The 10,574-nt window shown below is 39.0% G+C and overlaps 1 protein-coding gene across 1 annotated transcript; it reads right to left on the bottom strand.

Annotated features, from left to right (window-relative positions):
* Nucleotides 1–630: 630 nt before the first annotated feature.
* On the bottom strand, nucleotides 631–1,267 carry LOC110895890 (18 kDa seed maturation protein). Its single transcript, XM_022143279.2, has one exon. It carries the CDS (start codon nucleotides 1,174–1,176, stop codon nucleotides 832–834), a length of 345 nt encoding a protein of 114 aa, XP_021998971.2. The 5' UTR covers nucleotides 1,177–1,267; the 3' UTR covers nucleotides 631–831.
* Nucleotides 1,268–10,574: the final 9,307 nt, after the last annotated feature.

Here is a 10,574-nt window from a genome sequence, read left to right as displayed (position 1 = left end):
TAATTGGTTGACTCGATGTAATTTTTTTAGATCGTGTTATGAGTAGTATGTACAAGTAACCGAAACATAGACATACATGTTATGCAAGAGAAATATTCGGCTTATTGCCTCGCAACGCGAGCGGGGCAAAAACTAGTTTTCTATAAAACTGAGATCTTAACATAACCGACAATAATATTTGTGTTCATTTTCTATAAAATAACTAAATACCAGAAGAAAAATTTAAAAATTTCTTCAATCAATTAACCGACCACATATTTCTATTACGTTAATCACTGGAGTATGAGCATGCCACTCATTGGCGTAGCTTAGTAGGACGGAAGGGGGCAGCCAACCCCTCAAAGTTTTTTTGGTATATACATTTCCCCCGGTTTTATAGAAAATTTTTGATATATACGTTTTCGACCCCCGATCGAAAATCTCAAGCTTCGCCACTCCACTGGTGCCAATCTCAAGCTTCGCCACTCCACTGGTGCCATCAGCTGAACCACGCGCTCATATCCATCTCCCATAGAAAAAATGCTTGGTCCCAAAGTCTTAGATACATCTCTTACATTCATATAAGAATTTCAAGATCCAGATTACTAGACTTTAATTTTTGAATAACCAAATATCAAACTTGATTGAAACATGATAAAAAGAGTTTGGGTAAATTTTATTCATAACCACAAAATATTAAGAACCGATTAGCATAGTTACCATTTCATATATGGTAACAAGTCCATTAGATAGAAAACAAGATTTGCATTAGACACAATGCGAACTTTCAACTTTAAAACACAAAACACTTATTAAAAAAACAACACAAATCACGAACCCTCTAAAAACCCATCAACGATATGCTCCGCCAGTGCTATATCCACCCGCACCTCCACCGGTTTTCGTGTTATGTCCAGCCAAAGTTGTACCAGTACCCGTCCTGGTACGGGTATCGGTTCCAATGGGGTGAGACTTAACAACCCCTTCCACTACCTGTCCAGCCGGTTCCCCGGTTCCATGACCGGGTAAGGCTGACATCTGGTGGCTCCCCATTGGATTACCAGTGGCTCCGGTGGTCGAGTACGAGTTCGTACCACCGGCTTCGGTAGCCTGTCTCTGTGTGGCGTTTTGTTCTCGAGCCACCTGCTTCTCGTACTCCGCTTGGTTTATTTTCGCCTCCTTTTTCTCCGTCGCCATTTCTTTTTGAGTCGGGTCATGTGCAGTCAATCTCTCGCCCTGCGTATGTTTGAATGAGTTTTATGATTATTTTTGACGTAGAGGTCTAGTCTAATGGTATCAGAGGCGGATCCAGAGGTGTTTTGAGGTTCCAGGAACCCCTCGGTTTGGAAAAAATTGAAAAAAAAATCACTAACAATTTTTTTTGGCCCTGTGCGCGAGATAAAAAATTTAGGCCCTGTTCATTAATCCATTATGTGTGTTTATTGATTTGGGCAAAGTCATCCATTACACACTAAAATAGTTGGGCTTCTGAATTTAATTGGCAAAAACAGTTGAGGTTCAAAACAGTTTGGCTTTAATGTTTTTGATTCATAAATATAGGCCATTTAAGTTTTTTTATTTAAAAAATAAAAGATTTCTTTTCAAATATATATATATATATATATATATATATAGAGAGAGAGAGAGAGAGAGAGAGAGGGCCGCTAGAATGAGAACCACCCCGAGTTGTAAGAACCGCGAGAACCACACCATCCGGGTCGCCGTTTACCAAGATTTTTTTTTACAACTAGATGTGTGTATTATAAACACATCCGTAAAAAAAAATTAAACGCCGAGGGGGTAGTTTTTTACACCACAAGTTTGGTGTTTTTATTTTTTTTTTTGTTTTCTTTTTTTTAAGGAACTGAATATGCGCCAACTCTGCTAGGTTGAACTTCTTAATGATTACGACTGTGAGATTCGTTATCATCTTGGCAAAGCAAATGTCATTGCCGATGCTCTAAGCCGACGAAGCTATTTGCATAGCATTCATGATACCCAAGCGCAACATAATCTCGAAACTCTTATCCGCGAAGCCTAACATGCTTGTTTCACGGAACGCACTTTGAAGAAGGAAAGGATTCTGAACGATGGAACCCAGTTAGTGAATAAGGCGAATGGGATATTCCATTATCTAGACCGAATTTGGATTCCCAAGCGTACCGACCTACGACAGATCCTGATGGACGAAACCCACAAGTCTCGATATTCCATTCATCCCGGTGCCGATAAGATGTACCAGGACCTTCGTTACAAGTACTGGTGGCCGGGCATGAAGAAGGATATCGCCCTCTATGTTTCGAAGTGCCTGACTTGCTCGAAAGTCAAGGCCGAACATCAAAGACCCTCTGGCTTACTCGTCCAACCCGAGATTCCCATATGGAAGTGGGAGAGTATAGCTATGGACTTCATAACGAAACTTTCACGCACGCCATCAAGTCACGACAGCATCTGGGTTGTCGTTGACCGTTTGACTAAATCTGCTCATTTTCTGCCAATACGAGAAGACTATAAGGTAGAAAAATTAGCCCGAATCTACACCAATAAGATCATTTGTCGACATGGGATGCCTCACGACATCATCTCTGATCGCGATGGTCGGTTTACTTCGCGTCTATGGGAAACATTTCAATCTGCCCTCGGTACTACGCTTAATCTAAGTACCGCTCTCCATCCCCAAACCGACGGTCAGACTAAGAGAACGATTTGTACCCTTGAAGACATGTTTCGCTCGTGTGTCATAGATTTCAGTGGTAATTAGGACGCATACTTACCTTTAGTCGAATTCTCGTACAATAACAGTTATCACTCTAGCATCCAAATGGCACCATTTGAGGCATTATACGGAAAAAGATGTCGCTCGCCTATTGTATGGCACGAGATCGGAGACTCGCAAATAACCGGTCCTGAGCTGTTGCAAGAGACGACTGACAAAATCCTCCAAATTCGAGACAATCTGCTGAAAGCTCGGAGTCGTCAGAAAAGTTACACCGATAGACGCTGCAAGCCCCTTGAATTTGACGTTGGCGACCATGTACTCCTAAAGGTATCACCTTGGAAGGGTGTGGTCAGATTTGGCAAGAAAGGAAAGCTCGCGCCTCGATACGTGGGACCCTTTAAGATTCTGCAAAGGATCAGAAAGTGGCCTACAGACTCGAACTACCGGAGGAACTTAGCAACGTCCACCCGACTTACCACGTTTCGAACCTCAGAAAGTGTCTGGTCGAGCATGATTTACAAGTTCCACTTGAGGATCTACAAGTAGACGAAACATTACACTTCGTGGAGAAGCCTGTCGAGATCATGGACCGAGAAACCAAGAAGCTCAGACGCTCACGCATTCCCATCGTGAAAGTCCGCTGGGACGGCAAACGCGGCGCAGAGTTCACCTGGGAACTCGAAAGCGACATGAAGGCGAAGTACCCGCAGTTGTTTGTTACAGCTAAGGCCTAATTTCGGGACGAAATTCCATAAGTGGGGGAGGCTGTAACACCCTGTGTTATGAAAGTCAAAGTCAAAGTCAAGATTGAAGTCAAAGGAAGAAAAGATTGCAAATTGCGATCTATTAATCCTTGGTTAATTACTGATTTAACTTCTTTGACTTGTAATTGGATCTTTATTTTATTTTGCTTTAGTTGTATTATGTGGAGTATCTGTGAATAATCGAGGTTTAATCGCATGTTTTATCGCCCTATCGATTATCGCATCGCAATCGCATTCGCAACTCGAATTATGCGTTCTGGATATTGTTTTACGTATGTGTGCTATTTATGTGTTACTTGTGCATGTTTACTTTATGTTTGTGGTGGTTAATCGAAACGCAATCGCAACTTGATGTGTGTAAAATGCAACATATAAATTACATCAAATGAGGCATAAAACTAACCCTTTTTAGTACTAATGTTGGAAAAAGTATGCTTTTGTCTTCCTTTTGTATTTTCAGAATTAAATGAGCGTAAATGAACAAAAGAAGCAAATATGCAGCAAAATCTAACATAATTACAAGAAAAGGAGTAAACGTGGCATGCCCGACCCCTCAACAGCATCTTCCCAAGCAAAAACAAGTAAACAGAAGGCTGACCATGGCCCCGTGCCCAGCGGACACGGGGGCGTGTTCAGGTGTCTGCAGAAAGGACAAAGCTATAGAAGCTTCTATTTCCCAACACGGGGGCGTGCCCAGCTCAACACGGCCGTGGTCAACGCTAAGATTCGCAGAATCTAAGCAAATCTTGATAGTACAGATACGCTTCTGCACACGGGGTTGTGCCCAGCGGACACGGGGGCGTGTGGAGCTAATGCAAACAAATTGCAATTAATGAAGAAAGAGAAAGCGGATGGACACGAGGCCGTGCCCAATGGACACAGGGCCGTGTTCGGGCTTCTGTGCAGGCTATAAATAGGGGTGCTTAGTTCACTTCAAAGGCATCCCTTGGCAAACCACCTCTCTCCCACTTCACCCACACTCCACCACCATCACAACCCGTATCCACCACCATCATCCATCTTAGAGTGCGTGTAGTAGTCTCGGGATCCAAGATTGATAGTAAGAGTTCTTGACAATCAAAGGCCATGTTTGCCTAAGTCTCTTACATCACTTAGTGAAGACAACCATTTAGTGTAATACTTTTGATTTTTAATCTTTTCGCACTTTTTATTTGGTTTTGTATTAATGACTTTAATAACTAGTTTCTTATGTTGAAGGTGAAACTTCCTTATCATTTGTCCGTGGTGTCTTGGTGTTATTTTACTGTCTATATAAAATAAAAGATTCACACCATTCATATCTCTACGGTCTATATAGAGATATGTTGGCTACCTGGTCGGGGGTTAAGAGAATGGTTTGGTAAGGTTCTTGCCTTGTTCAGTGTATAGATCCTGCAATGACCTGGGTCAAGCTTATTAGGACCTCCTTCAATACCCACTGGTATTGGATGGCGGGGGTGCGAATAGCTTGATCCCCTCATATGTAAACTACTATTAATACATTAACCCGACTACTTGGGATTGTATCCCTGCTGACTCAAACCACTTAGCCGAGGGTAACGTCACCTTCAAAAGAGGGGCCTACCACATTACGCATTAATAACTTAATTAATTATCTTTCAATAATCCAGCCCTTTAGGATTGTATCCTTGCTGACTCAAACTACTGGGTTGAGGGTAACGTCACCTTCAAAAGAGAGTTCTACTACTATAACTAAGATAACCTCTTAAAAAGTGCAAAAGTGCGGAAATCATCAAAGGTTACACTAAAGGCGAGTCGGATCCAAGTGATTCATCTTGTCTATCTGTTTTTATTTTATTTTTCAGCATTTTTAGTTTTTAATTTTCATGTTTAAAACCTTTTTCTATATTTTTGATCTGATTAGACGTTAAGAATAAACCGGTATTAAAAGCTTTTGTGTCCTTGGACGACCTCAGTATCTTACCAACGCTATACTACACTCACGATGGGTGCACTTGCCCATATGTGTGTTTAGTGTTAGTAAAATATCGTGTTTTATAAATTTAAAACTTGACTAAAGTGTTAAAAAGGGCTTAAAATATAACTAAAAATATATTCACACCGGCACACATCACAACTCTATCATATCGCAATTCAATCGCAAACGTTAAACGCAATTTAATTAGGATGATTGTATATTAGATATAGTATTGTGTGTTTATCATTGACCTATCGCATAATCGCATACTCGCTTAAACGCATCGCAACGCTCAAACGCACGAAACGAAACGTCGAAACGAAACTCATCGGAGCCACTCGATCGAGTAACCAATCGATCAGATGGCCAACCGATCGGATTGTCATCCGATCGGATGGCGGAGTGTCATCCGATCGAGGTGCATCCTGTTCGACACTTGCCACTTTCCCTTTTTGGCAACCTATAAATACCCCTCCTATCACATCATTTGTGATCTGACAGCTTTCTCACTCGACCAGCGCACTCAAGACCTTCTTTCTCTCGATTTCTTGCGATTCTTGTAAGTTTTCAACTCAAATCTTGTACTTCTATGATCTACACACACTTCTTCATCTTTTTCACTTAAACGCAATCCGATCGAACCTCAATCCGATCGGATTGCACTTGAGGTTCAACACTTAAACAATTTTCAATTTGTTCAATGCATAGTCAGTTCTAACAGATTTCCACCCGATCGGTAGACCATCCGATTGGATGATAATCCTGCTGTGAGCTTGTTCTCTTAGAAATATCTCGCCGGACGGATCGCCATCCGATCGAATTGTCGTTCGATCGGACGACCTGAAAGGTAGAAATACTTCTCTGTTTTCAAAATGCTATAACGAAAACTTCAAAGCCATCATACACAAACACATCCTTACCAAACGAGTCCGACCGAATGACTATCCGATCGGATTGCCATCCGATAGGATTGCCATCCGATCAGGTTACCATTCGACACTTGGTCATTTTTCCATTGTTTTACGCGTCGTTTATTCGCTTATGCTATCGTTAACTGTTCAGGCTAATCTCTCAGCGCTCCCTTCAATCCAAGAGAGTGTTTATTTACTTAAGCACAATCTGTGAGTATACTCGATCCCTTTTTGCTTTACGCACTTTTGGGTGTTACATACGTTACCTATATTCAAATCACAACGATCACACAACGCAAACACTATTTATACGCTGACCGTTGTTGCATGTTACGTGTTATTCGATGGATTCTTGTATGTTATGTAAACACAGTGATTGTTGCCTGACCCCTTAGCAACGATAGTACTATAGTTTGGACTCAGCACCTGTCGTGGACAGGGGTTGTTAAGGGCTTTACTTCACGTGTCCCAGTGGGGATATGTGTTGCGCATTCTACAACTCGCAGTCACGTCTGTGCATATTTCTCTGTCGGTAACCTACTAGCCTTCACTTTGTTAAATGTTACATGCTGGTTATGCGTAAACGATTTCGAACTCTATTATACTATTAAACTTGTATGCTCACCTTTACACTATGTGTTTGACCGCTATTTTAACATATGTGGCAGGTGTTTGAAAGCTTAGGATGTTGTGCTTTACCTGCTTTTGTGGAATCAAGTAGGATGGAGTTTAGAAACAAACAAAAACAATTTAAATCTGAGTTGTCGGAACATGTATTATGTCTTTGAGATATTTGGTCTGTAATAATTATTTACTTTGGTATGTTGTGGTATGGGACATAATATTTAAATATCTGGTAAATTAGTTCTTATGGATTTCTCCTGGGCAATCTGTTTCGCTCAGTACCGCGCCCCGATGTTTCCGTCATGGTTTGGGGTGTGACACTTAAATGCAAAAAAGTAACAAAGTTAATTAGTGTTAGGGGACAAAACTGTTATAAAATACAACCTTAGGATCTGATATTTTAAAATATTACTTTTTGAGTTGAAAGGGTTAAACTGACTAAGTAAGTTGTTATGTCGGTTGTTTTGAATTTTGATCTTACACATCTTTTTTTTTCTTAATAATAAAAAGCAAATGACCTTAAAAATTTCAATCTAATCTATCTAAATCTATTAATAAGAGAACTCAAATGAATAGTGTTTTTAGTTGTGTGTTTTGATGTGAATAGGCAATTTAGGTGGTTCTTCACACGTCACCATTTTCTTTCCCAATCCACCTCCCTATTTAAATTACCTGTTCTCCTCTTATCGCCAGCATTTCTCCGTCCACCGCCTTCTTCCGATCGTCCACAGGACTTCCGCCACCGGCTTCATCACCACCATCTAAAAACCCGGTTCAAACACCTGAAAACCGATTCCTCCATTGAAACGAAGCGATCGATTTACCAACGTGAGAACGATTTCCAAGGTCAGTTGTATTTCCCGATTTCGCCCGTCTACTGTTCCGATTTCGTTGTTCAGGTGTGGTTCCAGGCCTTTTTATTGGTTATTTTGTTTATTTTTTGCATAGTATATGCCTTTTGGGAGTGTTGTTGGTGCTAATGCATGTGTTTATCACCAGGTTTGTGAACCAATTACCATTTACCAGCATGAATTTGGTTTTTCTTTCCTGATTATATCAACATTGCTGTGTAATTTGGGTTGCAGATTTCAAGTCTTTTGTTTGATTGATATGTCACACCCCGATATTTCCACGTATTACCGGTGGGGAGTATCGTGACGTAGTTGATATCATCATAGTCAATAATCACAGTTTAATGCACAGCGGAAGTCTAAAAGTAATAATATTACAAACAGAATGAAAGTAACATGAGTATTACAAACGAAATGTAAATGGATCCACAGGCGGATCAAAACAAAGGAAAATATTGTTCAACAGATTGTTAAAGTGATAAAGCTTGCATAAATCTTTATTTAATTCACTCAGGAGTAGCCAGCCTATTCCGCCTAGTACCTGCACTTAACCTTTTGAAAAATACGTCAGTTTACACTGGTAAATACAATTAACTGACACTTTTTAAAAATGTTTTAAGAAAACTGATATAAATGCACAAGGCACAAATAATCTTTTATAACTTGGGATAATTATTTAAAAATAAACTTGTAAAAAAATTACATGTTCATTATACGTTCAGCAGCCCGGGCTGAATACCGGATTAAAGATTGATAGACACACCACATAATATATCCCACGGCGAGTTATTCTCGAACAGGCGGGTACATTATTTTTACATACGCACCGGCAGGTGTATGCCTACACCCCGTGCTTAAGTCGTGGCCATTTCAATCAATGAGCCGAGGATATCCAGGACACGGTCATTAACCCCCCAAAGGCTTAAACAAACAAAACAGATTAAACGGGTTATCTCAATGATTTAACCTTCATACGATTAAAAATTCAATACCCGACCAAGCGGTATTTTATATACCGTATCCCAAGCCCGTATAAGGAAAAATAAGTTAAAAGTATTTACCTGAGCAAATTATACAAATTTATCCCAGCCGTATACAAGCAGCAAGTGTAAATATCTTTTACTGGGCTCCTAAATCTGGAACGAAGGTTTTAATAACCTATTAGATTCCTAACGGGTTTTATTTAACTTTAAACTTAGACCGGTTAGTTTTAAAGGAAGATATACGGTTCAAAACGCAAGATTAAGCGAAGACCGGATTTGAATGGGTTTAGACCCGACAAGTATGAAGACTTGTATAATATGGGTAAACTAAACACATTCTGGATTTTGAGGTAAAAATGATAAGGTTTGACCCGTTTCGGTCAATTTATGCAAACTAGTCACATAACCGTACCGAACGCGAAAATGCATAACGGGTAACCAAATGAGTCATGTACAGGTTCCCTAAGTTAATATGCTTAAAACGTGTTATGATATCAGTAGGATACCTTCCATTATGCCCAAAACGGATTTAAAACCAATTTATGCCCCGTAGGGGTATTTTGGTCATTTTAAAGATTATAAAATAGATTAAATATTAATCTGAGGTTTTGGTCTAAAATGATCAGTAAAAATATTTATTTTTGCTTGTCATGTCAGTAGGGTATTGCATATATGTGAAATTTATTATTTATAACCAAACTATGCGTCGTAGGGGCATTTTGGTCATTTCACATAAGCTTTAAAGGTCAAATCTGGAAATCTGAGTTCAGAACTTTTGCTTACTGATAAACTATAAAAATTTACTAAAAACATCAGTAGGTATTAAGTCTTATATGTCAAAAATAGTTTTAATCCATACTATGCGTTTAAAACGCGTAAAAAGTCGGTTTTAAGCGATTTTCAGGTTATGTAAGGAAAGCTGAGATTTTTATCAACCCAGAAGGCTTAATATATTTTATTTAACATATAAAATCAGTAGCAAAAAGTTTGGTATCAAAATGTTATGTAAAACTCATTTTATTAGCAAAAAGGGTATAACCGTCAATTACCGAATCAAAGCAAGAACCCCATGTTATGATCAGTTTAAAAATTAATAAAAATCTTCAAAATCCTAAAATATTATATTACATCAGTGGGTAAAAGGTTTGGTCTCAAAATTCGGGTTTAAATAGGCTTTATGCTTAATATGCCGTTTAATTAATAAAAAGCTTTCAAATTACGATATTGAGCATAACTCCTAATTTAGACCTCAAACTGATGTCAAATTTTTAGGACAAGTTTATAAATCAGTAATAAAGGTTTTTGTCCTCTCACATTTTCAAAAATCTCGTTTAATTGTCAAAAGGGCGTAATGGTCAATATTTAAGCAATTAACGGAAACATGCAAATGAATCGGATAATTAAGGAACCATGTAGTATAACCTCAGAGGGTTTTACTAACTTATAATATGGTCCTAAAGAAACCTTAAGGCATATCTAAAACAAGCTAAATCGGGTCAGAACTGAAAGTCAAAGCAAAAGTCTTCTTTTGTGATTTTCGGTTCCGAACCGAGCCTAAACTCAGAATTGTCGGGTTGAACATGCTTAGACATGTTCTTACATTATTTACCAAGTTATTTTAGTGTTAAAACAGGTTCCATAACTTCTACATTACTAGTTACGAATTTATTTGCAAAATAGCTTTCTGTTGACTTTTTAATATTAAGTTTGACCCGACAATTGACCAAGTTAGAGTGATAATCAGGGGGTGCCCTTTTAAGGACTTATTACCCACATAATTACCAACTCATAGCCACATTCAATT

The sequence above is a fragment of the Helianthus annuus genome, chromosome 7 (genome assembly GCF_002127325.2).
Source record: "Helianthus annuus cultivar XRQ/B chromosome 7, HanXRQr2.0-SUNRISE, whole genome shotgun sequence".
Lineage (NCBI taxonomy): Eukaryota > Viridiplantae > Streptophyta > Magnoliopsida > Asterales > Asteraceae > Helianthus > Helianthus annuus.
The sequence above is the reverse complement of the archived record's forward strand: the minus strand, read 5'-3'. Positions and strand labels throughout refer to the sequence as shown.

Bases quoted from the DNA above. Each gene is read 5' to 3' on its own strand.
- LOC110895890 (XM_022143279.2), bottom strand. From the start codon at position 1,176: ATGGCGACGGAGAAAAAGGAGGCGAAAATAAACCAAGCGGAGTACGAG.